Source organism: Falco naumanni, chromosome 4 (genome assembly GCF_017639655.2).
Source record: "Falco naumanni isolate bFalNau1 chromosome 4, bFalNau1.pat, whole genome shotgun sequence".
Classification (NCBI taxonomy): domain Eukaryota; kingdom Metazoa; phylum Chordata; class Aves; order Falconiformes; family Falconidae; genus Falco; species Falco naumanni.
Genome location: NC_054057.1, coordinates 40,294,908 through 40,322,449, shown reverse-complemented (window position 1 = coordinate 40,322,449; position 27,542 = coordinate 40,294,908). Strand labels below are relative to the sequence as shown.

Below are 27,542 nucleotides of genomic sequence, written 5' to 3'. Positions count from 1 at the left end.
GCCTGTAGGGGTGCACCAATAAATAAAACATTGTAAATAAGAAGGGCTTCCCATTAAGACTGAGTTCCAGCTTAAAATTAATTCTGTGCCATGGTGTCTTTAAAATTGGAATCCCCACCCCCACCTCCATTTGTGAAGAAAAGATAAATAGAATGTGAAACAAAAGCCCTGCTAAAAATAATTATGTGCCTTCCCCCTTTCAAAGGACTGGAAAAGTAAAATTTTTCCTGAACACAAAACCAACATTAAATCATGATTGTAACAGTTTTTCTATCTTTTCTGCCCCTTCTCACTTTCTCATTGTGTTTTAAGGTCTTTCAGCTGCTTTTAAGTCGCTGCATTCCCAGCATTCTGTCTTTATTCTTAATTCTTTTTTTTTTTTTCTCTATAACCTACTCCCACCAATATTCCACTGCATCAGCAACACTACCATTGAAGTATTTATTCTTCTGAAGGGTGGTAGACCACTATGTTGCTGATGTGCTGCTAGTGATAGCTGAAACAGGGACTGGCAAAAAGAGGTCAGAGAATAAAGTTGACTGAAAAATTTAATAATTAACACAAGAGGAGGACAACCAGTCACTGTATTGCTTCCAAAATCCAGTTTAGCAATATAAATGCTGTTATTTATCCTGTGTGTTATGAGGTTGTACTGGCTGCAGCAATGCAGACATGCTCTTCATATCTAGAATGTTTTGGAGCTGAGATTGTAGGAGAAACTTCAGGAAGTGTGAGACCGTTATTCTGTGGCTAAAAAGAAAGGAGCTGCACCATTTAACGAGGCAGAAGATGAATTGGACAGGTAGGAAGAGAAACTGATGCTTGGAACAAAGGAGCAAGGGATTGCTTTGTGGTATGAATATTGCAACTCATTGTCCTTCACTGAGAGGAGCTGCAGCAATCTTTGCTGCTTTTTCAAGGTGTGACCCATAGGTATACAAATGCTTTATATTGCAGTTCTAGAGTTTCAGGGACATTCTGGACACTCTTGCCTCTTAAATTGGCAGAAAGGGGAAAAAATACTATTGTAAAGCTTGTCAAATGATTTGATAGTAAAAAATGCTATGTAAGTGGGAAGTTATTGTTATAGCAGGTATGTGCTGGTGGTGATAAAAAGCCTGAAATGCTGAGTTTTGCTGGCAGTTTTCCATTTTTATTCTAGAGCAAGCCTTGTGCACACTCTCCTGAGGGCTTTAAAAACTGATAGTTGTTTTTGTAGTATTTAAGTGTCCAAAGGCAAAAGGGATCTTCCTTTTCTCTTGCATTTCCTGCCGCTTTTTCTTTTTATTTGTTTCTTTTTTGAGCATAAGCTGTCAAGTAGGAATATCTTTTTTCATTCCTGCTGCTCATTTTTTCTTCTAATTCTAATAGCTTTTTTAAAGTAGATGTTTAGTTTTAGCAAGTAACCAGTGGGCCTGCATCTGTGTCTCCGTTGTGACATTTTACCTATTGCCTCCCTAGTATCTCAACACTTCTGTCCTTGCTGTTGTCCTTTAGATATCTGCCAAAAATTAGAAGATACTTATACTTTGTCAGTGCCTCGACTGTGCATAATAATTCCACCTTAGCTACTGCAGTTAATGTAGAAGGTCACAGAGTACCTGACAAGTACTACAGGCAAAAAAAAACCCTTTCAGGTGTTATTTGTCAGCAAGGCTTATATAGTATAAATGAGTTTCCTACAATAGCAAGTTATTATAATGGTTGTGGTGCAGGTGGCAGACAAAACCAGAATGAAGCATGTTTCATTCACTATTCTCAGCACTGTAATTATTTTCTTTTCCACATATTTTAATAGTTCAATTTACCTGAGCTTTTTTTAATCTTAATAATAAACCCCTTTTAGCATTAGTGAATATGTGCTGTAAACTCCTGGGTGCCAGTGGAAATCTATGTATTGTCCCAGCTCTTTAAAATGGAATGGAGGAGAAGAGGATTGTCTGGTTGCAGCAGAGCCATGAAATGATACCCTGATGGCCTTCTGGACTGATTCCATTGGAGGAAAGAGTCCATAAGGCTCCTTTAAAGCAGTAAATGCTAAAATGGGCTTTTTGAGAGGAAAACAAAGCTTCCTGGGCTGTAAACCCAGCTGCAGCAAATCCCCCAACTTCTCTTTGGGTCTTAAAAAAAAAAAAAGGTATGGGAATATTGTCTGTATTCGAGTAGAATTTGGTTCCTGGAAGCCTTGCATCGCTGTGAGCAGATGTGGTGGCTGCCTTGCAGCACTGCCACTGTTGGGAAGCTCGTGTCCCCCAGCACATGCTGCTGGGATGTCTGCTGCTTGTGGTGCTCTGCTCAGAGCTGAGTTCTGATAGTCCATATTGTCTTTGTAAGGCACAAGAGGAGCAAAAGTGGGTGCATAGGGTGAGCAGAGGTGGTGGTCTGCCTTGTAAAGACCTGTAAGTGCAGCTTTTCTGGGTGAGCTTGTAAGCTTAGACACCTCCAAGCAGGAGTGATTCTATCCAGTAGACAGCAGTGGAAAGGCAGCAATGTTCTTGCATTGTATTGGTGTTTTTTCCCTAGGTGCAGCTTCTGTTACGTGTATAAGAAGGTACTTACATTTTTCTGACAGTGAGTGATGGTGTTTCTCATGAGGCCTCAGAACTAGCATTATGGATGATGCTTTGATTTGTCTCCTACCAAATGTCTCCCTTTAATTTGCTAATAACTTGTCAGTCTGTGCAATTTCTTTCTGAGCTGATGGTAATTTTTCTTTTAATTTCTGACTCTGATCTTCATCTTACCAATGTCTTTAGGCTAGAATTTGTTTTTCCTCTTTTTTTTTTTTTGGCTCCTGGATAATGATAGCCTAAGTAAGTCTTCTTGCCATGTTATCCTATTAATTTTTGGAATTTTTCCATAAGTTCCAGCATCTACAAGTTATTTATTGTTCAGCCTTAAGGAATAAAACTAGATGAGTGATTCAGCATCAGCATAGGCTATTTTAAACCTGTGCTTCTATCCCATCCTCCCCCCCTACACACTCCCTGTCCTGCCCTGTGCTGGTACTGACACTTGTGTGACCCCACGGTGAGCCAATTTAGGTAGCAGCTTCATGAAGAAAGTAGTTCCATTTGCTCTGGCTGCAGTTCTAAGGCTGCTATTATACCATACCAGCAGGCAGCTGCCAAAACAGGAAGGTCTTGTTCCCAGTTTCTCCACTGCCATCACCCCTTGCTTATACTGGTTGTGGTGTTCAATGGAATTTTTCCTGATCTGGTCTAACACACTAAAGAAGGAGAAAATGTATATGCATATTTTTTTCCTTCTGGGTTATTTTTTTTGCTATGACAGTAAATTAAAGAGGCCTATGAAGGCATTTGACAAGTGCAAAAGCTGGCAAAAACAGAACAGAGGTGGAGTCAAGTAAGTACCAGCAGTGGTACAAGGGAGAGAACAGATTCAGAGTTGGACTGGAAGGAGGAAGAATGTACTGCACCAGGTCAGGTCAGCTACAGCTGCAAGGAAACTAGTTTCACTCTTCTCCCACCTCTGCCCATTCATTCCTGCTCTCTTGAGTTGTGTAAGGACTCAGTAAAATTAGTTTAGTCACAATCATCTAGTTCCTTTAAATGTTTGCTCAGTCCGGAGAATGCAAATCAAGCGTACATGCTGTCACCGGTGCAAACTTGAGCCAAAGACCAGTTCTAATGCAGTATTCCTCTTAAAAGTTTTTAATTTTTTTTCTACATGGAAATGGGAAATGTTTTTACTCGGTTGCAGTACTTTTATGAAGCAAACAATGGGATCTGTTTTTTCAAATGTTTACCATATAGCTGTGTTGTTGAACACAAAGAAGGAAGCTTTTGGGTTGTTGACCTCTGCTGCTGTAAACCAGCACAGCCTTTTTTATATTCCTTCTTCTCAATTCTCATGCGGCATTTAAAAACAGGTGATGTTTCTTCCCATCCCAACTCTTGTAAAACTGTTCAAAATACCCACTTTTAAGTTCCAGCTTACATAAACCCATGATCATTTGGGTTTGGGCCAAGGTTAAGCCATTTTTGCTAAAATAATACAAGGTAGATCTTTTCTGAAGACGTGAGTCCCATAGAATTTGCAGTCATGGCATCCATATAATCTCTTCTTCCCATTCATCAAGTGCTCCTTATTAGTCAGTTATTGTCTTTAAAAAACCTATGTTAGGTTACCCAGCACAAATGGAAGAACTGTTAACACTGAACCTATAAGGGAGGAAATGTCTCCATTCTTTTGACTTACGTGTTCTGAAGTATTTCATATATGGACAGATTTAAATCTTTTGAAAGGGTTTAAATGGAGCAGAAAGCTCTTTGGTTATATGTACCAATGTAACCAAAGTGCTGGTTGACATAAACCAACAGATTTTTATATTTAAGAGATAATTTGAAGGAAAACTTACATTTGTAAATATTGGTCTATGGTCTTAGATGATTGAATTGAGCTTTGAGAACTATAAGGTAAATGAAAGAAAAGGCATAAGAAGTGTAATGTCTCATCTTGGCTTGCAAGAGCCACATTTCAAAACATTTTTTAAGTTTAAAACACTGAGTGCAAGAAAGAGGGTTTTTTTGTATTATTTTGGACTTTTGCACTTGAAATTATTTCTAATAATATCAAGATACTTATGGTCAAATATTAAAGCTTGAGCCAGTGTACTTTTGAAAGTTTCTGAAAATAAAAGTTCATTAGGACGTCAGTATTAAGAAAAGATGTTTAATAGGACATGCTAATTAAATGAGGATAGTACTGTTACAAATTACAAAACTAAAATAGGTCATGGAGTTCTAAAAGCAATCTATTATATATGCACCATGCACATTATTATTAATACATGCATCATTTGAATGTTTTAGAGACTGTTTCTGAATATGCATACATATATATATTCTAGTGTTTGATGTTGCCTTTTTTAGATATTCGGAAGATTATTATCTTCATATAGTCACAAAACTGCAGAACTGCACCTGGATAAGGAGACCAGAAGAATCTACAAAATTCAGGTAACTTTCATTGTTTCATTTAGCAAAACTGTTTACCCTAGATTTGTATAACAAGCCATAAGTTTAAATTTCAGTTTTGAAAAGATAATTTTGTATGCTTTTAGAGTGCATTCATAGCTATACATTTCTATTAATTCTTTGATGCTGGGGTTCTTACGGTTTGAATTGAACTGTGCAAACTGAGTAGGATAAGAGAACTACACAAATGAAGTGATTTCACCTATCTTCACTATAATGAATTGTTAACTAACTTAAGTGAAATGAATTAAAATATTCCTGACACAAAACCTACAGTATTAATCAGTGATGTGATTTTGTTCATCTGAACTGGCACTCTGGTAAAAGCCTGTGTAATGAAGCAGTGTATTTCTCACCCCAAGACTATTGCTTCCATTACAGAAGTGCTCAAGGCACTCATTAGGTTTGACACTCATGTCATGGCCTCTGAGCATGTAAGCACATGATGACATCTGTCCTTGTTCAGGATGGTACGTAAGTACATACTCCGTAGGGACAGTGATCCCTGAAAAGCTTCCACTCTCATTTGGAAATGCATCATGCTGGTTTTAGAGAATAGCTTCACTGTGCCAACCCTGTTTTCTCCAGGGGAGATACTCTCTTGAAGCACATGGATCATAATTAAATATTCTGTCATGATCATTAAAAATAAATAAATTGACCTACCTTCCAAGTCACTGGAGTTAATTGGCATTGAAAACTTAATATCCACATGCTCAGCATGATACGCCTGGAAGAAGTAGTTTTTGGGGATGGGTAAAGCTTCTTGTGCAACATAAATTGCAGGGTTCGCTGTGTATTGTAGTTAAGATGGTGTTTCCCAAAGCTGAGGTAGGAGAATACGTAGAGTTAAGGTTTAAGAAACTTTCCGTTAACTCAGGCAGGCTTTAGCTGCACACAGAGTATCAGAGCATGATAAGGAGCTGTAGAAGCAGCCCATTCTATTTCAGAACAGGCAGGTGTCTTGTACAGAGTTGAGAAGAGGTGAAGCTGCTCTCTTCTGCTCTTCACCCTGCTTTTTGTTTTCCATTCTTTTTTTTAACTTCTCCTACTTCCGAATGTACCAGACACCACTTACCAGGAATTTGCCACTTCTGCTGCTGAGCTAGGTATGAGTCAGTAGCAGAGTAACCACTCCTTGTTCCAGCTTCACTTCCTCATTTATTGTTTCCACAATCTGTCTTCCATTGGGCCAACTTCTACATTTTCTAGGCCTATGGGAATCAAACATGACACCCTCTACGTAAACCGTCATATGAGACTGTTGGACTTTTAAGTACAGGATGCTTACTGTTCCTCTTGCTGTCCTTGCCTTCCAGCAAGGAATGTGGGTCATAAGTAGGCAAGGTGGGTTATACAATAAATGATCAGACTGGAAATATTCAAAAGTGAAAAATTTGGAGTGCACTGAGCCAGCTAGAAAGTGTGGACTGTATGTACATTGAGGTGAGCTTGCTAGCTTTACCTTAGCTCAAATACCAGTGAAACAAATCTTTTGAAACCCATGGTTCGGCACAGGCTGGGCAAGCTCTTGTTACTTAATCAACATGCAAAGGCTGTGCTGTTACGGTTTCATTACTTTTTAACATTCAAACTAGCTAGAATATTAGCTAGTTGATATGTACTTAACCCATTGTGCAATTATGATGAAAGTACTTTATATTCCTCTGTCCCCATGAAAGTTGATCTGTTTTGTTATCATCCAAAATTTCCATTGATAATGACCAAGGACTGGTACTTTGGTTTAGGGCACTACAGATGATTATTTTACAAAAGTTGCGTGCTTTTGTGTAAGTCTTTTTCCCATTCTCTCAAACTCCTCTCTGTTGTTTTTTGGAAATAGGTTATTAAAATTTTACAGCTGTCCTTGCTCCGAGACCATACTGAAGACTTTCAAGGCTCTTAGCAGTTGGTCAGTAGAGGCTTTAAAAAAAGAGAAAAACAAATAAGGTATAAAATTTACAGAATAAATCTGTGTACACTCCTTGCTTACAGCACTCCCGAACTTGTTTATCAGAATTAAGCTCAAAAGCCTGGAACTAGCTTTGTAAGGACACTCTAGCCGAGAAATGATGCATTGACAGAGCACTATGGGGAGCACAGCTTCTAGAAATGTAGTGAAATAAATGAATAAATAATCCCTTGGCAGTACATCTCTTCCTTTTTCTAACTTTGCCTAGTGCCAATAATGCATAATAATTGTGTAATACAAATATTATTCAGTTCTAAAAATCTCATTAAATAGGTAGATAAACACACCCATTTTGCAGAAGAGGAAATTAATCTCAGAGGGGCTGTGCAGCAGGAATTGGGAAATACAGCTAGCCACTTTCAGGAGGAGAGCTTGAAGCTGCCTGTGTCGTATTATTCACCTGCCAGTGCCACCAGAAGTCTGCCTGCTGACTAGACTGCAGAGAAGCTGCTTGAGTTCTTTCCCTGTTTGCCCATCTGTTAAATGGAGTGAACACTTACATGCTTCTCAGGTGTGATGTCAATTGTATGACATCTCTCTATTATCCTGAAGTTCTGAAGAACAGGCATGCATATTTATAAGGGATTTAATGCCGTGTGCTTCAAGGCATAAACTGACCTCTAATTAATAAGGTTCAAAAGCAGCTTCCTGTGGGGTAGTGCATTTTTCAGAGAAGCTTTCTTGTATTTTCCTTTGCAGTTTTTGCTGTTGGCTACCATCATACTGGTGGTAGAGTGAAGGAATATGTGATCTGAGTCAGTAACTCTTATGTTCCTAGAAGACAGCACTGTGTGCCAGCAAATACACATCAGTTCTCTTTGTAAGCCACACTCCCAGCAGATCCAGGCCAAATAAAAGAATATGAATAGAAGTGCAATGCAGGAAAGAAATACTTGTCTTTGTATTTGGCAAAATAGTTACAGCAGACAGCCATGCATGGCAGAAACCACAGTGGGTTTGCCAACCCAACGTACAAAAAGCAGAATGCAGGACCCTGTTTGCCATGAAGCTGTGCAAACAGTTTTATTTGTTGTCAGAGAGCTGCCCTGTTCCAAACTGCTTTCTCTAAAGCTGTTCTGCTGTGCAGGCTCACATGCACTTGGCTAGATTGCTGTCTGGCAGTGGTCAGTGGTTCTTGACAGCTATGTCCTCCATGTCTTGACAGCTAGGTGCTCTAGACTCTTCACCAGCTTCGTTGCCCTTCTCTGGACACACTCCAGCACCTCAACGTCCCTCTTGGTGTGAGGGGCCCAAAACTGAACACAGCGTTCGAGGTGCGGCCTCACCAGTGCCCAGTACAGGGGGACAGTCACTCCCCCAGCCCTGCTGGCCACACTGTTCCTGATACAAGCCAGGATGCTACTGGCCACTTTGGGCACCTGGGCACACTGCTGGCCCGTGTTCAGCCAGCTGTCAACCTGCACCCCCAGGGCCTTTCCTACCAGGCAGCTTTCCAGCTGCTCTTCCCCAAGCCTGTTGTGCTGCCTGGGGTTGTTGTGCCCCCAGTGCAGGACCCAGCCTGCCCAGATCCCCCTGCAGAGCCTCCTGCCCTCAGGCGGATCAACGCTCCCCCCGCTTGGTGTCCTCTGCAAACTGGCTGAGGGGGCACTCGATCCCCTCGCCCAGATCATTGATAAAGAGATTAAACAGGACTGGCCCCAGAACTCCATTCACCACCACTCTTTGGGCTCAGCCTTTCAGCCAGATTTTAACCCAGCGCAGAGCACACCCATTCAAGCCCTGAGCAGCCAGTTTCTCCAGGAGAATGCTGTGGGAGATGGTGCCAAAGGCTTTACTAAGGTCCAGGCAGACAACATCCACAGCCTCCCCCTCACCCATAGGTGGGTCACCTTGTTGTAGAAGATCAGGTTCATCAAGCAGGACCTGCTTGTCATGAACTCACACTGGCTGGGCCTGATCCCCTTGTTGTCCTGCCTGTGCCACATGATGGTGCTCAGGCTGATCTGCTCCATAACCTTCCCCTGCACTGAGGTCAGGCTGCCAGGCCTGTAGTTCCCTGGGTCCTCCTTCCTGCCCTTCTTGTAGGCGGGATCACATTGGCCTCCAGTCTTCTGGGACCTCTCTAATTTGCCAGAACTGTTGATAAATGATGGAGAGTGGCTTGGTGAGCTCCTCTGCCAGCTCCTTCAGTACCCTTGGGTGGATCCCACCCAGCCCCATAGACTTGTGCATGTTTAAGTGGAGCAGTGCGTTACTAACCCTTTGCTCTTGGACTGTGAGGACTTCATTCTGCTCCCCTGACTTGTCTTCCAGTTCAGGAGGCTGAGTACCTGGACGGTAACTGGTCTTACTATTAAAGACTGAGGCAAAGAAAGCATTAAGTATCTCAGCCTTTTCCTCATCCTGAGCAGCAGTGTTCCCCACTGCATCCAATAAAGGTTTACCCACATGTTTCTCAAAATCAAGAAAAATCACGAGGCAAGTACAAGCCACGATGTTCTTTTTAGTATCTCCCATTATCCACAGTCAATTTTCTCTGGTTGATTTTTGTCCAACCTGTGTCGGGGAAGCAGTCTCCTGGCCTTTCAGTTATTTCTGCACCTGTAATGCTGACATCAGCAGTATCAGATTTAGGCTGCCCTCAGAGGAGCAAGTGCAAGCACTGGGTTCATTGCCCTTGAAATCTAGTTAAGATTTATCATGCCCCACAGTAGTCTATGTCAGCCATTGCTAAAGAGGTTTTATCTAACTTACAATAGAAGCTAGCAAAGGTGATGTACATACAACAGAAGTGGTGAAAATGGCATCCTACTAACAGTGATTTAAGGAAGTCGTTCCAATGTTTCCTACTACTGACATAAAGAGAACTATTTAAGTGTTTTTTATTCAGACCTTTCTTTTATGAAATTCAGCTGTGCTTCTCTTGTTCTTTTTTTATTGTGCTTGTTGCTTATGGCTCTACAGTCACCTAGCATCTCCACATCACCCCTTTGTTTCTAAGCCCACCTGTATTCTTCCTTCCTTTTCAGATTTACATCAGCTTTAAATTGTTTTAGAGAAAGCAAGTCCTCAGGTTTCTTGATTATAAGAGAGGATTGGTAGAAGCTTGGAAAGGGAAGAGAAATAATCCCGCAGCTGTCTGGAAGCATTATTCTTAAAGCTCCAGCAAAAAGCCACGCTGGGTAGCTTCCTCTGCAATGGCTCTTCTAGCTGCAGTCAGTAGAGTCTCAGGTTCCCTAGGTAACCTGAATATTAATTATTATATTAGTATTCTTCAAAGGTTTTCCACTTAAAAGAAATGTTTCATTAGTGCAACAAATTACAGAGCCCAATTGGGTGCAAGCTGTAATTGTTCTTTACACCTCCACATCTCTTTGCTTTACAGACTTTTAAGCTTGATTTATTCTCATTTGGGCTATACACCCATGGTGGGAAATAATCTGCAGGTTTTGGTGGAAGCTAACAAATAGCTAAAACAGCCCTCAAAATGACTCGGGGGGAGGGGAGGGAGGATATGGAGAAAGTCTGAGCAGATGCTGTGTTTCAGAGAAACCTCTGGGCATTGTGTTTTCTGGGCCATCTCGCTTAGCTTGGAGCCTGGCAGAGCAATGCAACAGTTTTTCAGGAGTGGTATCACACTGGAATAGCCCTGTGGGAACTGTGGGTAATGCGCTGCTCCCCATGGAAATACCATTCCTGGCAAAGCTTATTTGCATTTGGTAATGAAGGGAGAAGGAAATTCCTATGTGTAAAATACACTTTTAAACCCCCTGATGTTACACTGCAGTTCAGCTGGCACACTGCTCCACCCCACAGAAATATTTTTAACTTTTTTTTAAAAGAAGACATTGCTACTTTAAAAAAAAGAACCCTAGGTCTTGAAAAGAATAGTTAAAAGATCAAACCATTTTCCTAGTCCTGTAATTTCCCCTCCTGCTTTTTATTCCACTCGACCTCTATTACCCTTTTCCCACTTTAATGTCTTTTCTGAAAAGTGTGTGTTAAACATTCCTGCAGATTATAAAATCCCACTCCTTCTTGAAGAGATTCATTTGTAGTGTGCTACACTCTTAACATATATAAGAGTATTGCTTAATACATCTGTGTACTGTGATGAATCACAGCTGAAACAAATATAATACCCTGCAAGGTCAATTTATGCTTGCATAAGCTCACACCACCACATAATCAATAGCTTTCCTAACACTAAACAGATCAATAATTCCACTGTATTCTCTGAAATCTTCCATTCCGGTATATAAGAAAATACACAGAGCTCAGAGATTACAGTGTGATTTAAGAGTACATTTGCTGCATAGGTTTAATAGATCATATGTAAAATCAGGACTATATGTTTGGAGACATATTTCTATTTCAGAAGAGGAAAAAGGCTGGGTGGAGAGATAGTAATTAGTGACAGTTTGGAGAAATGGTTGAATCTTTTAATTGCTCTACAGACTATGTACTTTCCTAAAGGTTGGAGGATTCCTATAAGGAGAACCTAATTTTGGATCAGGCTGACTTAATTATGTCTTCACAGTGGACTCTTTAAATAATCTTTCATTTGAAAATTTTAATACGTTTTTTACATATTCAGCTTTGATTTCAGATTCAACCCTGTTGGCTTTCATTGTCTTAATCGTTTATGTTACTTCACTTATAGGCAGTTCAAGGGTTGTCAGTGTAGCGTTCCCCTTCAACATGTTCTGTTGCACATACCGGATTTAACCACTCTTTTCTAAAAGACTGGAATATGTCATAATATGCCTCACTGCACTTTGCTGCTATTGACCTGGATTGACAAGAGCCTGGAGAAACCCATATCATTGTCTAAAGCACCCAGTGCAGTACAGTAAGATAATTGCTTGCTCATTATAAAATATTACAGCAATGGACATAGATAAAAGGTAGTCTTGCACTGTTTGTAGTTGTACCCTTGAAATTTGCTGTTATATAGTGGGCTTTTTTGTGGGTTCTTCTCTGTACCATCGCGACAGTCTCTTCAACGTGAAACCTCAAAGTCTTTGTTGTCTTCACACGTGCAGTACAATAGCTCACATGAACTAATGATTACAAATACCCAAGCTACGTGAACCATTAAAGCAAGCTATTAGGCAAGCATACACTTTTTCTGGTTATTAGTAATCCAGACTTTTGTCACTTGGAATACTTTGCCCTTTATTCAATTTATTCAAATTATATTGCAAACTGCTGTGAAATATACTTAGCATCAGGCTTACAGGAGTTACAGCTTTAAATATTTGCTAGTCTTACTTTGTGTTTGGTTATGTCGTTTATGTGGTGGTTATGTGTGTTGGCTAACTGAAGATCCACAAAGGGGTACGTCTGTGTAAGCACTGCTGGTGTAGCTAACGTGCAAGTGCTTTATAACAGGACTGATACAATACTCTTTGCGCAAACATTTGCTTGTAGAGATGTTTGTAGAAGGTGACTTAGAATCAAATGGACTTCAGTCATTTCTGAAAGATGTTTGGCCAAATACATATGAAAAGATCTCCAGTTGTTGATATTCTGCACCTTGCCTACACAGTCTGTTTCGGTGTGCTTCCTAATACTGAACTTAAGCTTTCTTTAGTGCAAATTAAGATGATTTTCCTCACCCTCCCTACCGTGGCCTTAAAACAGTTGAGTATCTACTATTTAGAAAAATGTTTTGCATATTTTGGTACTTCTGCAGTGTCAATCCCCATCCACTTTCCCCTCCTCTGACCTTAATTTAGTCCAATATATAATGACAGTGAAATATTCCACACTGTCCTCAGCTATGAAGAATGCCCTCTGGCCTCAGGTCTACAGGCACTGGCATCACACTGAACTGTAGCCTAACCAAAAGAAATACTATTAAGTTCACACAGTTTTGTCAGATTATGCAGGCTCCTGTCCCCCTGAGGATCATGGTTATAACTGTGCAGGCCCAGTTGTCCAGCTCTAGGCTGGAGCAGACAATTCCAGTGGTATACGCCCTTTCCTGTGTCCCAAAGTACAAAGATGTGTAAAGATTTGGTGCAGAAGCAAGTGCCTTTTCACACCAGATATGTACCTGAATAAGATATTTTTTGAACATATAGAACAAAATTACTTTTAGCTTAAGCATTTCTGATGAAAGAATGTGTTCTGAATAAAAACCATCCTACTTACTGCAGGAGAATGAATCAGAGGTCCTCTTGGTACTGGTTTCAGTAGTTTGCAGCAGTGGGGAGTTTTTAAACTTAGTGGAAGCTCTTAGGACAAATTTCACCCCTATTATAGATTCTTCCCATTCCATTTAGGATAAGGGCAGTGCTGGCTTTTGGACCAGCTGAGAAACTCTGCTAGCCCTTGACTAACCATTGACTGCTTTAGCCCTTATGGCTGGTTCAGATTGAGTTGTTGAAAGGAAGATGATGAGACTTTTGCAGTCTCTTCAGGATGTGTGCACACCATGTCTTGTCAGCAGGCATGTGCAGCCTGTATGCAAGCGCTGAACCAGCTAAAATGCATGTATTCATATTAGTGCAGAACCAAGCTGAGCTAATTAATTTTGCTACTTGGAGGGATACAAATAGTTCAGGCTGAGCTTCTTGGCTACAGAGCTACTACAGGATCTGCAAAGAAACTACATCAGCATATTTAGATACTGTAGATGCTTAACTGACTAGCACTACATAGAGTGAACTATCAATGTGGAGTGTTTCTGTTAATGCAGAGGGCTTTGGAAACATGTACAATCAAGGCAGCAGTCCTCTATTACTGCCCACAGTTAAGTGTGGACTAGCTGCATAGCAATTGCAAAGCAATGTTATTCCTTTGGCTTGTCACAACACTTTGATAACTTGCTTCAGAAGCCAGGATTTTCTTAAATTCCCAGCAGCCGCAAACCTGAAGAAATTATCTGGATGCCTGCCATGTGGGCTCATAATTCCATCCCACTTGACCTCAATACAAAAATGGGTCTGGTGTCCTTGGTCCACAAAGGATGAAATTCGTTGAAAGCCTGTGGTGAACAACAAAATACATTCTCCAGTGCAACAATGACTCTGTGTTGTCTACTATGAACAAAACTTCACAGAGAAATGCAGCATACCACTCCTGTTAGGTTATTGATTAAGAATATCATGACTGCATTTATTCAGTTTTATGAGGTATGTATTACTAGTCCAAATGGTGTCTTTTTCCAGGTACTGGTTTTGTTCCTCACTTGTTACAAGTGAAATTTTCCAAATAATGCATCAACTGCCTTTCTACTTATCTTGGCATAAGAAATATCTGTGGTTGATAGTAAGCCTCAGGATTTAAAAGTAGCTCTTAGGTTTCACTCCACTTCCAGCTGTGTGCAGGAGAAGTGTTGGAGAGAAGGCTTCCTCCAAATAAGAAACTGGCAGTACCAACGTGTACTCCAGAGAAGATACTTTACATACCTAGAGCCTTACAAAACTTGGGTACTTTGACTGCAGCTTGCTTCACTCCAGACTTATAATATTGTGACTGGATCATAAAAACACTTTGTTCTAAGGCAGCCTCCAAGTCTAGCAGCTCTGCTAACAAGTGGAACTTAAACCTTCTTACTGTGGGCTACATCCATGTTCTTACACATATCTGAGGTGGATGCTCAGCCCGTATAGCAACATCCCATCTTCCAAAAGCTGCCTCCATATCTCAGTGTCTTCTGCTGGTCAGAACAGACAATGTGGATCACTTTCTACCCTTCCAAAGAAAATGCAGTTTGGATTTAAGGTGGTACTGTTTGATGCTGTGAAGATTCTGACCCTTGTCTCTTATCCCACTATCTGGTTAGGAACTTCTTTATATGTTGGATTTTAACAATTTGTCTCCCCAGATGGCATGATACAGAAGTTAAAATGTCTTGACTTTGCAACACCTTACATATAGCACTTGTTAAAAGAATTGGCTTATATGATACATATCTTAATCTTATGAAACACATGCTCTTTAGTGTGTCATTACCTCATGACATCAATACTATAATGATGATTGCAGTAATAGATTGCTTGAAATGCCCAGACTCTACCACTTCCTTGTTGTTTGCTGTCAGTTGTAGAGGTACCATGTGTCACAGCTTGTGCAAAAACCTGTATGAACAGATCACTAAATATATTGCCAGTAGGTATTGCTGTCTGCAGTTACATGCATTCTGGCTTGAACTCTGTACATGGATGCTTGGGCACATTTTGATCTAAGTAAGAGGTTTCTGTTGTTGCCTCCAAATTTTTAGCATATATGCTCTTAGGTAACCTAAGTATATGTGTCATTAATCAGTATGTATTTTCTTGTTCTCACTGCATTTCTGAACTAGCCTGGCTCTGTTGTACTTCCTCAGTGAATCCATAATATTAATTTAAACTATTATTTTCTTACTAATTCTGATATCTGTTTTTCTTCCAGACTGTTGCTGCTTTTATTGAAGCACTCATTCTTGTGGAATGAGTAATAAAAAGCAAAACCACGTCGTCTGTATTAGTGAATGTTATCTATCATCAGTTTGCTTTTTCAGGTTCTGGTAGCCATCACACACAGAACAGCTGTTTTACTAAAGCTGGGCAAGGATATTCTGGCATTATGCCTTCTGTGAACGTCTTGTACTTGACATAGATAATATTTAGTGAACGATGGCAGCTCCCTAAGGGTGGGATCCCAACCCAGCAGAGAAGGGACTGGCAGCCGGCCCATCCCACCTCCTGCCAGGAGTGGGGCAGCCCTAGCCCTGGGCATGGGCACCTCCCTGGGGACAGGATGGGTACAGCTGGAGACTAGCTCTGCTGCAGTGTTGCTGGGTCAGAGGCTGACAGCTCTGGGGCACTGAAATGGGGTCCTGGGCCATGGGCAGGGTGCGAGGGCCCTGAAGGTCTGGGCAGGGGTAGTGAGACTTCATGGTTGTCCTCAGGGCCTGACAGTAATATCTGAATCCTCTTGTTAGCACACGTGTTAAGGTTAGAAAGATGTGGTTATAGGAAAAAGTGTACAAGAAAGAAAAGCAAGTGAACTCTAGTCGAGTGGTTCCGTAACATCCAGTGTTTCCAGAATTATTGACTTAATTTGACTCTCCTGCCTCATTCCTCCATTTCTATTTCTCCATATTTTTAAAATAGGACTCTATATGCCCAGAGCAATTGTTTTCACCACGTGTGCACCTTCTGTGCTTTGGTTCCATCCCCACCCTTGTACCTAGTGGTTTTCATAGACCACAGACCTCCCCTGCCCCTTAAGGCTTCGAGCAAGGCAGTGGGAATGTTTGTGTTTGGGGAGTGGAGCTGAATATGGCTTGTGGGAATCTGGACCCTACTGTTTCCTTCCTCAGGAGTTAACATTTCCTACTAACTCTCCTAGTATGATTATTTCAGATCTGTGCCATCCCAGCACTCGGTGTTCCTCACACATCTGGAAACTTTGAGGACTTTCAGAGCTCAGTATTCAGAATGGGTTAATATATAGCAGTAAGCCATCTGCCAATTGAAATGATACTCTTTCCTTTGGTATTGTATGTATGAATTAAACCAACCTTCCCAACCTTGTTGCCCCCCATTTTGACCATTATTTCAAGAGAAGTGAGCTTGGGGGTTATCCCAGATCTGTTCATTCTCTTCCTTGTCTTTCAGGAAACATAAACCTTGGGTTCTTCCATGTGCTAGACTATGCCTCTTCTCCATCAGAAACAAAATTATACTATTATTAGAATATTTGCTCTATTTAATTGTTGATAAAGTTGAATGAAGCAACTTCTCTTACCTGTGTCTTACTCTATTACAGTCAGCTTACTTTCAACCAGAATTTGGCCTGTATTGTTCAACTAGTGCCAATGGTTTGGTTTACTTTATTCACTGGAAAAGTATGAAATAAAAGTTTTCTATTCCTTTGGCTATAACTGTAATATATATATTATTATTTTTTCTTCACATTTAACCTTCAGCATTAGGACAGGAATTATTATCTTTTCCCTGCTGTGTTATCTTCTTCAAAATTCCAAGCAATTCTGTTATCAGTGAACTTTCTTCTCTAAATGGTTAATAATTCTCTTAGTATCTCACCTAATGAAATAGCTGTGTCCTAACGATTGATGGATAATATCCTGGCCATGAATATTTCAGCCTTACAGTCTGAAAATCAGATCCAGTGGCAGCAGAGAGAACATTGTTCCCTAAAGCAAAATTAATTACAATGTTTCAGGTCTGATTTCAAAGGTCTGATGGGGCTTTTCATTGCATTTCACTGTTAATAGTAGGATGTTTGCACATGTAGTATTTTTATAAGTTTGGAGGTAATGGGAATTGTAAGATGGGTGATAGACTTCACTCCTATGTAAAGTCGTCTATTTAAGAACTCTTGCACTCTCGTCTATTTAAGAACTTCTGCTAGGTGTTTTGCGGAGCAGGTGGGCTGTATGTCTCTACCACAAAGATATCTGTCTATTTGCAAGTTGTGATGTAATTCATTTAACATCTGTGATGATGTGCACAGGAAAAATGTACTGAGCAGTTGCAGAAATGAATTGTTAATTAATTGGCTTGCAACTATCCAGCTGTTCACTAAGTACTATAGCCAGTACTTCCCATCACCATTCCTTTCATCTCCTTGGTTCTGTCTTCAGCCTCCTAGTTTCTTATAATTACTCATTCTATGTTGGTTGAAATCACATCGTTAATTCTTTGGGGATTGAAGTTTCTCAGTGTTTCTATAATAATCTTAGCAGTTAATAGTAAGGAGAAGACTGATTACAACTTTTTCTGGATGGGAAAGGGAGACCAAGAGAGAAAATCAGGATAAGAGAAGTTCTTGGTCTGATAGTTTTTGAGCGTTTGCTGTGAAAGCAGACTTGCAAAGCAAGTCAGGAGAAATGACATTACAGAGGGTTCATATAGCCTTGTGTTGCTTAGTTAGAACTGGTTTTCACTGATCTGGTTCTCTACAATCACTTTCCTACTTATATGCCTGTCTTTGAGCAGGTTTTGTTTGGGTTTTTTGCAGGTCAGAATTAGCTTCCTGCTGTGATGCAGTTCACAATTTTATTGCTTCTCAAAACAACAGCCCACTGGGAAGTAACATGAGTTATGAAGTGGACAGTAAAAAGACCATCCTCATTACAGAGGACATTTTTAAGATGCTGCCTGTGGTAAGAACTGTATCTTTACCTGTTATTATGATTGCAGTATCATATGTATTTCGGGTTAGTAATAGAGTTGCTTTGTTTGATACCTCTGGAAGAGACCCTTCACCTCCTGTATGCACTTCTTCATTCACCTTGTAAGACCTTTTTTTTTAGCCTTCCCCTGCAGTGATGGAGGCATGGACAGGGTATCAGAAATCAGGTTGTAGGTAGATTTGGTACAGAATACAAGTTGCAGCCTGGCTTGGCAGGCTGAGAATGTTTGCCTTCTTTTCTCATTCCCCTTTTCAAAGGCATTTCAGTCTGGAACAACATTTCATATTCCTCATACTCCTATGCCATTTCCAGTGCAGGCTTGGGCATATAATTTATGAAAGTTATTTTGGTGGTAAACCTGATACAGAATGGAATGGAATGAGGATAGGATAGGATAGAACAGAATAGCCTAGACTAGACTAGACTATTGCAGTGGGAATGGACCTACAGCGATCATCTAAGTCCAACTGCCTGACCAATTCAGGGCTGACAAAGTTAAAGTATATTATTAAGGGATTGTCCAAATGCCTCTTAAACACTGACAGGCTTGGGGCATCTACTGCCTCTCTAGAAGCTTGTTCCCATGTTTGACCCCACTCTCAGTAAAGAAATGCTTCCTAATGTCCCAGTCTAAACCTCCCCTGGTGCAGCTTTGAACCATTCCCATGCATCCTATCACTGGACACCAGGGACAAGAGATCAGCACCTCCCTCTCCCCTCCTCAGGAAGCTGTAGAGAGCAATGAGGTTGCCTCTCAGCCTCCTTTTCTTCAAACTAGGCAAGCCCAAAGTCCTCAGCTGCTCCTCATAGGACATTCCTTCCAGCCCTTTCACCAGCTTTGTTGCCCACTGGAGAGGTGCCAGAAACACAAGTTGAGCAAAGAAATCAGATTTTGTAGCCCAGGACTTAAAATAGTTCTGGAGAACAGACAGAGAGGAGTGCAGAGATGTACAGAGATTTCTCAAAAGTAAGAGCACATGGGGGCCCTCTTACCCATCTCTGGCATTCTTGATTTGTGATATATGAGCTACCATGAGTCTACTCCTTTCTAATGCTGCTGTGAATCACTAAAAACATCATTGCAACAGAGGTTACAGTGGTTCCAAATTTAAACTGAATGAATGGAAAAAGTAGTATGTTTTATGTGCATATATTCTTCCTAAGCTAGCAAGGCTTGTCTGGCCTTTGTGTTCTCCTACTGTCTTTTCAGAACTGAACAAAATATTTGAACATGTTGGTTTGTAATATATTACCAGGCAATGTGATACATGATACTTTTTGTCTTGTTCATAATGGTGTCCCTTCCTACTTCTCTTTGGGTAAGCTGATGAGAGGAGGAGGAGGAAGGATAAACCTTTGTGTAAGCAAGTTTTAACTCAATTTTACAAGTGGGTTCAGTTTCTGCAGTCAATGTAGCTCAGCTGTTGGCCTTTCTGTTGAATGTCAGTGCTCCCACAGCAGGAGAGGCTGAACGAGATGTATGAGATGGTTCTGAGACCCTGGGATAACAGCCAACTATATTAATGTCAACTGAAATAGCCAGCGATTTACATTAATTTGCTAGGTTGTGATCTGTGCTGGTTCACAAGTGGATGCACTCAGCTCCCATTCAGCTTCCCTACTGCAAGACAGCAGCCTCTAACAAGAAGAGAAGTGGGGAGGGCAAACAGCCAGAAACAGTAACCTCTTCAGTTAGCTGTCACGTTAACCATGAGTTAAGGCAGGGTACATGATTATCCTTTGCAGCATCTTCAGGTTCCCCTAAATTTGTTATTTTGCATCAAATGTAATTGTGTGATGACAAAGTAATGAGCATTTACAAAGTTACCTTCTATTAGCTGACAAAGTCAATGACTGTTTGACAGCCCCCAGTCTGTTACAGTGCCAAGGAAAATGGGTAAATTTAAATTATCTTCAGAACAAGTTAGTTCCTTCGTTTGTCAAGGATTCAGTCCACTAGATAATTTTTGTGTTAAGTGTATTTAAAGGGTATTCATTCAGTTTTAACAATCCAGTGTTATTACCTCAAAGTACTGACAACAGAAGTAGCAGTTCCCAGTTTGTTGGTGCCTTTTTTTGCTTTTGGCTGTCCAGGCCTGGCAACCCTCTCTGCTAAACGGTGAATGCCTTCACTGGGATTTACTGGATTAAACCTGCAAGGACAAATGACTAAAGAGCCGAAGAAACAATAAAAAGATGTATAAGGCATTGGCTGTGTCTTTTTGTTTGTTTGCAGTCCTCTCCTCTTTCGGTCTATCCCTTCAAGACCTGTGCCGTGGTTGGAAATGGAGGCATTCTGAAAAATTCCAGCTGTGGAGCTGAAATAGATCGTTCTGACTTTGTGTTTAGGTAAGAGCAGCTTCATCTTACTGAAGTGTGTCAAATGTTTTCTAAAAACTTGGCAGGCTTTCAAGCCTGCCAACACCAGTTTGTAGCAGTGAGGAAGGATCTTGGCAATTCTTTATTTCTGCCTCTCTAAGGATACTCATTTTGCTTTGCAGAATTCAGAATGCTTCTTCTTAAGTAAAGAGGGGACTATGTGGATATATGTATGATCTATGATTGCGAAGATACCTTGCCAGTGATGTGAAATGTGATTATCTGGGAACCTGAAATTTCTGTTCATTAAGCATCCTTTAGGAGAGGGAACTTGTTTTCTTTATTTTGTTAATCAGAAGAGAATAAAGAAAACCCTGAAACTGAAGTAAGAAAGACTGGTATGAAGTGTCACGTTTACCTTTACCTCTGGTTTAACAGAGGATTTACTTAGCCTTAGGTTGGCTTGCTAATGCAGTTATTTAACTACCCCGGTATTTGTCTCACCTTATGTTAGCTATCTAAACAATTAGGCAACTAATTTAAATAGTTTTTTTCAGCTCCCTGTGTAGATTGTGGAGAAAACTAGGCATGCTCAGAGCATAATTTGGCCCACTGTCTCAGTACATGACTCACACTTTGTAGTCCCTGCAAGGGAACAGAGTAACAGAGTGAAGGTTCTCTCAGTGATGTCCAATCACAGAGTCTGCTGGATTTTGTTTACTGCTTAATATTTGGGCTTTTCAAATTAAAAAAAAGAAAAAAAGTCTTTACAGTTAGGCAACTGTCTTAATGAAAATGGGAAATCTGCATACTATGATGCTAAAATTTCTAAGTGACTAGTTGACTTTAAAAGATGCTCTCTTTACCTTTTACAGAAACCACTGTTTCTGCAATTAGGCAAGTTATGCTGTTGTTAGAAGACCTAACAGAAGATTTTCAGAAGAAAGTTTTTGTTTTGGCAACAGGCAATATTTCCTAGCAGCTAACACAGGGCATTCATAGACTGACTCCTTCTGGGATTTTAACTTTGCTACTGATTTGTGAGATGATTTATGAAAATGAGCTCTCTGTGCCCTATTTTAACCATCTGTACAGTAGATTAAATATTTTTACTAGAAGTGCTCTAAGCCTTATTTAATATTTGTAAAGTGCTTAGAGATCCCTGTGAGCTGATGTGAAAGTGTCATTACTCAAGAAAGGAGTTTGCAAATAATATTTTGAAGCATTTCTGGTGCACATCTGTTTAACTAAATGTTTCTCAATTTCAGGTGTAACCTCCCTCCAACCACAGGAAGCATTAGCAAAGATGTTGGCAATAAAACAAACCTTGTGACTGTTAATCCGAGTATCATTGCTCAGAAGTAAGTGCTACTGCAAATCTCTTTCTGTGCAATATTGTATAATTGTTTGACGCGATTTAGATTTTGTTGGAAATAGGCTGGGATAACAGCATAGAGTAGTGCATGCAGATCACGTCATTAAGCCTTAGTTCCCATGTAAAATGTATGCCAGTCTAAATGGAAATCTGTTAAACCTAGCCTGTTTTGTAGCAGAAAGGAGTCAGCAATACCCAGATTAGCAAGTGCCTTGGTTGGTAACAGTCCACAGTTTATAACAGAATAAAAATGATGATTGCAAGCCCAAGCCTCTTCTTTTCCCCCCATGACCCTCATGACCCCCTAGCATCAGAAAGGAATTGTAATCATAAATCAGGAAAGCTGGGAAATGTGTGTCTGACTCTTGTCAGTAGGAGTGTGAGCACATGTTCTTAGGTAATGTGCTTAGAGGCTGTTCTGATGAAGGCTGTTTCCTGAATGGAAGCCCAATTTCTGTAATCCATTTTCTCAACCCATATTTAAGCTGCTCACACTTTTTTTTCTCAGCAAATTGTGGTTTTTTTCACCTTCTTGAAGAAAAGAAAATCTAATAAGGCTGGGCTGACTAATCTGACATCTTCAGCAGGCTGGAACTGCAGCTTATCTATGAAAAGGACTACTGTGGCATGTTATTTACTGCTTACTGATCTTACTGTATCTTTTTGTCTGTCATATCTGTATTTGTCAAATAGACAAAATCAGTCAAAGCTTTTTTTTTTCCTTTAAAAGAAGAAGGGGAAAGTACAGCGAGCATAGAAATGACTAACAGGCATTTGTCATTCATTCAAGGATACAGCTTTATTTTTTTAAATAAGTACTAACTACCTTAATGCCTACCCAGCCCTTTTTGACTTAAATTAATTATTGCTTCCCCAAAAATAGATTTAGCTCACTGGTATTAGTGGGGCTGCCCAATAATATGGGGAAGGAAACTTTGTCCAGTGACTCAGCATCTTTAGTGACTACTGACCTGATGCACGATTTGTGTGGGCTTGATCAAAGTGTTCTGCAATAGCTGCACTCAATTTTCAGCTGAATTAAGCAACACCAGGGTTAATAGGAGTTAAGTTGAAAGAAATAGAAGCTAAATCTGTGAGGCCAAGATGAGATTATGAGAGGACTTTAGAATTTTTTAAAAAATAATTATTTAAATATTCAGAGAACATTGTAAATGCTTTTGAAGGAGGAGCAGGAAGCAACATGGCACCATTTAGCAGAACTAGGTTTGTTTCTTTTCTCAGAAGACCTATTCTGACTTTATTCACTTTAATTTCTAATTCTGTATTTGGGTTCTGGGTTAGTCTGATGTTATTATTGTTAAGGCTAATCAGCTTTTGAACTGTGTCTGTCAGGGTGCACAATGTAGGTGAACTCTCTTGGAGGAAAGAGGCATGGTTGCATGGTTCTTATGTGTCCTGATGGAACTGGGCTGCACTGTACCTTACAGTGGCAGAGCTAGAAAGGAAAGCAAGACAAGGTTGGGTTGTTCAGGTTTCTAGCTAAGGAGGAACAAAGATCTGAATTCTGTCCTGAAGGCTCTTTATGTACTTTACACTGAGTAGAAATAGAGAAAATTCTTGAAGCAGAGGCCAGAAGTTCACCCTTTAGCCACTTTTCCTAGACATAGGCTCAGGCACTTCTTGCTTGTTTCAGCTGTGCAGCTTTCGCGTGCACAGGGGCCCAAGGTCAACAGCAGGGCCTGAGTCACTCTCATTCATTTTGTTTTAGTCTGGTGGTAATGGCACTTTTCTGGGAAGCAGAAGCTCTGAGTTTAAACCCCTCCAGGTGTAGGAATGTATCACTCCTTGCTTGAGTTCAGTTGTGCAAGAGGTAACTGATGACTCCTCCATGAGGGCTTTAAATGGAAGTGGCAGTGGCTGCTGTCCTCTGTCTTGGAAGTGCTGCATGAGAAGAGGGTTTGATCCTACTCAAGTTGTGAAGAGACATGAAACCAAGTGTTCCAGTTTTCTGCTGGAGCCATTTGTGAAAATGGGCTCTGGTAGCCCTTAAAAGGTGAAAATGCACTGCTCATACACACAACTGCCTACAAAAGAGGACTCAGTGCTTTGAATTTCAACTCAGATGTATAGAGTCTACAAGTTGAGTGACACTCCTGGGTATTGTATCACTTCATGGATAACTCTGAAGTTCACTATTCAATATTTGGGAGCATGGAATTATCCAACAGTGACAACTAAGTCTCTTTGCTGGTTTATACTTCCTCAAAACATCTGAGGATAAATCCTCTTCATTTGTGAAGTTAGTTCTCTTAAGTCTACTGATCTCCATGTGTTCCCTTTGTAGTCAAAGGAGATAAATAGACATGCCTATATTGTCAACTATTTTAAAAGTATATCAGAAGCAGCTAAGATCCTGCAAAACTTGAGCACACACTAATCTTCAACACTCCAAGACTGCTCATGTGCATACTTGTATTTCCACACAGGGCAGACACCCAGATTTTGGAGAGAGGTTATTGTATACCTATTGATGTAAAAACCACATTTCACAAACACATGCAGTACATATCATAGTGCATGTATTTTTAAACAGAGGAAGTATAAATACAAATTTTTTTTTTTTTTTTTCTTCATTCTCCTTTGAATTTTCTTGAATTGATCAATTCTGTAAATGGGTCCCGGTCTCATTAGCAGTGAATTTGATCTGCTTCAGTAGCACACATGTTGCCAATTCTATCCTGCAAAGTATTTTCTTATTATGCAATAAAGCCAGATTTTCATAAGTGCACATAAGACAACATATAACAGGTTAGGATGATTTGCATGTAGACAGACTGAACTGGTACAGTGGAGTTCATAACTCATATATGCAAGTGCATTTGTGCTGGTTTGGTCTGTAGTATTTCTATTAATAGTATGTTCCATTCACTCTATACCTAAAATGTTGTACTTTGCAGATACAACAAACTAAATGAAAAGAAGACAGAATTTCTAGAGAACATTGCAGTCTATGGAGATGCTTTCCTTTTATTGCCAGCGTTTTCCTTCAGAAGCAACACAGCCACTTCTTTTAAAGTATATCACACTCTGCAAGAGTTCAAAGCAACCCAAAGGGCAATATTTTTTCACCCCACTTATCTGAAAAGTCTTGCCCAGTTCTGGAGAACTAAGGGTGTGAAAGCCTACAGATTGTCATCTGGTTTTATGATCACTAGTGCTGCTCTTGAGCTGTGTGAGAATGTGAAGCTCTATGGCTTCTGGCCTTTCTCAAAATCCACAGAGAAGATGCCAATCAGCCACCACTATTACGACAACCAGCTGCCTAAACCAGGTTTCCATGCAATGCCCAAAGAATACAACCAGATCCTTCAGCTTCATGGCAAAGGCATTTTGAAGTTGCAGTTTGGTAAATGTGAATCAGACTGAAAAGGTAGGTTGCATTCTTATCACATAAAATGTCTTTATTTAAATAACGTGTCAAGGGAAAACAGTGTGGGTCTGTTCTTCCTTAGAAAAACATTTTTAGTTTACACTCAGTGACAGTTCTGTTCATAAATAAGTGAAAGGTGGACTTTCCTGAATAAATGTAACGTACCACAGAGTTGAGAAATGTTTTCTAATTGTAAACTTTGGATGGGGAGCATAACTAAATACACGGTAATTCACAGTCAGTCAGTAGTGTCTCTTTATTTCAGACAGGTGTCTTTATCAACCTGTGTTTGGTTTGGTATCAATCCCATGAACCAGCCTTCTTTGTGAATTGCTTTATTAAAGGTAGTCACATACTATGATGCACAAGAGAAGAAGCCTAATCCTGGCACAGCCTTTCCAGATGTATACAGAGGCCAAAGTAAGGATTAAGGTTGCCCCATGAAGCAGTAGCACGTGTTATGTGCCTTTGTTTACTCTTGTTAGGTAAAGGTAATTTTAGAGCAGTGTGCTCTTGCGGCCCTGGACTGCAGGGCAGCTTGTGGACAGTAGTGAGGAAGCTGCCATACACTACGGCAGATCTTGCTGAGGATCTTACCCCGAGGCAGATCACAATCTGGGAGTTACAAGTATAGGATGAAGTGTCATTTGCTTTCCTCTTTTTTCTAACTGTCCCATCCCCCTTGGAGCTCTGCCTTCTGTGTATTGCCTCAGAGAAATGCAGCACAGAGTCTGGCCTCTGACCTTGAGCCAATTTACTGTGTACAGATTGCAGATGACTTTGAAAAGATTTGTCTGCATGTTTTCAATCTTGATTTGCCCTGTTGACAAAATAAGACCAATTTGTATAAATATTTCTTATCTTTTAAACTAACTTAGAAATTCCCCAGCTCACAATACTGTTTTCAGATTTGCCTTTCACAGAACTCTCTTTTCCCGGGGGATTCAAGTTAATGTAACTGTAAGTGAAATGTATGGTAGAACTACCATGGTATACGATAAAGCTTTAATTGGACTGATGTAACCTCATGACTGTATGGCTCAAGTTAAAAATTTAAAATAGCATCATCTTGTTTAAGCCATAAATTTTAAGTTAAAAAGCTAAGGGCTTTTATTCTGGCTAGGTTCTGAAATGTATTTGAAAATACACTTCAATGGTATTTAGAAAACATGCTATCAAAGATTCATTCACACTTGATTCATCATCAGGAACTTTAAAACAACTAGCAGGTTGCTAGTACCAAGAAGGCACAATTTTATTCAGTTTCAATTTACTTGAAGAAACAGAGAAATAAACTGCTTTCATATATTGTTAGAATAATATAAAACATGTAAGAAGGGACCTAGAAGTGAATCCGTTCTCCCAGTCCATGGCAGATTTCCTAGGAGGAGGTGTATGTGTCTGCAGTTTCATATGGCTAAGGTATGCTTTTTGGCTTATAAAAAGTTGCAGCATATTGAAAAGGTGAAGAACCTCATTATGTATTTTTCTTAGTGACTAAAATGTTTATACCCTGCAGTTTCTGTTGTATTTATTCTTTCTACGATATCAATCACTGGAAGCATACCATATAATTTTAATTGTAGTAACTACACCAGCTAAGAAAATGAAAGGCAACTCTTTAGGAATATTTAATCTAGAGAGAAGCAGATAGAAGCCACAAAAATAGTTAAGCATCTGTTTGGGTTAATTAAATGCTGTCCATGCTTGACAGACTGAAAATCACTTCTGTGGCCAAATTTGCAAAATAAGCTGTAAAGAAAAAAACAGCCAGAAGGATAAGTTGTGCTGCCCTGATTTACACTTTTATTTACAAAGAGAAAAGTTAGCCCTTTAAAACCAAAGAAATTTTGTATGAGCCACCATTCTGCTACTGTTATCAACTGTCTCAGGTAACTGAAGTTCTACAATGAGTATTTTTCACTGAAGATGACCTTTTCTAAAAATTGAGCTATATCCTTTCTCTTTTCGGTTTCCCTTTTATGTTCTCTCTGCTCTGTACTTTTTTTCCCTGTTAGTGGATAGCTGAAGGTTCCTTACGCTGCTGGGTGCCCACAGAAGTCTCAGGCAGAACTTCCCTCACACGTTACTAGGACACAAGAGTTTGCTGCCATAAATAAGTGAAGGAGGCTGTTCTGCTGCAAGCACCTATATTGCAAGCAGGTAGCAGGTTCTGGAGCACTATAGGGAGAGCATAACTCCATCCCAGTGAATAATTTTGGCAGCATTGCTCTTAAACACCACCCTTGCCATTGTAAAGGTGAGCTCTTTGTATTGGATAGAGAGAATTGTCAGCTATGAGAGCCCTGTAGAGCTGGTGCGGAACAATGTGGGGAACGATCAGCCTTAATATCGGCTCCTGCACTTTT

General features: G+C 40.1%; 1 protein-coding gene across 3 annotated transcripts in view; it reads left to right on the top strand.

Moving 5' to 3' along the window:
- The window catches only part of ST8SIA6 (ST8 alpha-N-acetyl-neuraminide alpha-2,8-sialyltransferase 6), a 36,543-nt gene extending 11,372 nt beyond the window's left edge, over positions 1–25,171 (top strand). The window contains exons 1-6 of one of the 3 annotated variants that reach the window (XM_040591125.1): positions 602–802; positions 4,896–4,982; positions 17,914–18,058; positions 20,325–20,437; positions 21,676–21,768; positions 24,701–25,171. In XM_040591125.1, the coding sequence (XP_040447059.1) occupies positions 17,990–18,058; positions 20,325–20,437; positions 21,676–21,768; positions 24,701–25,169 (744 nt within the window). In that variant the 5' untranslated portion in view covers positions 602–802; positions 4,896–4,982; positions 17,914–17,989 and the 3' untranslated portion in view covers positions 25,170–25,171. Of the gene's footprint in view, positions 1–601; positions 803–831; positions 934–4,895; positions 4,983–17,913; positions 18,059–20,324; positions 20,438–21,675; positions 21,769–24,700 lie in introns of those variants that run through there. The other 2 variants (XM_040591126.1, XM_040591124.1) reach the window with 2 other exon arrangements.
- Positions 25,172–27,542: the final 2,371 nt, after the last annotated feature.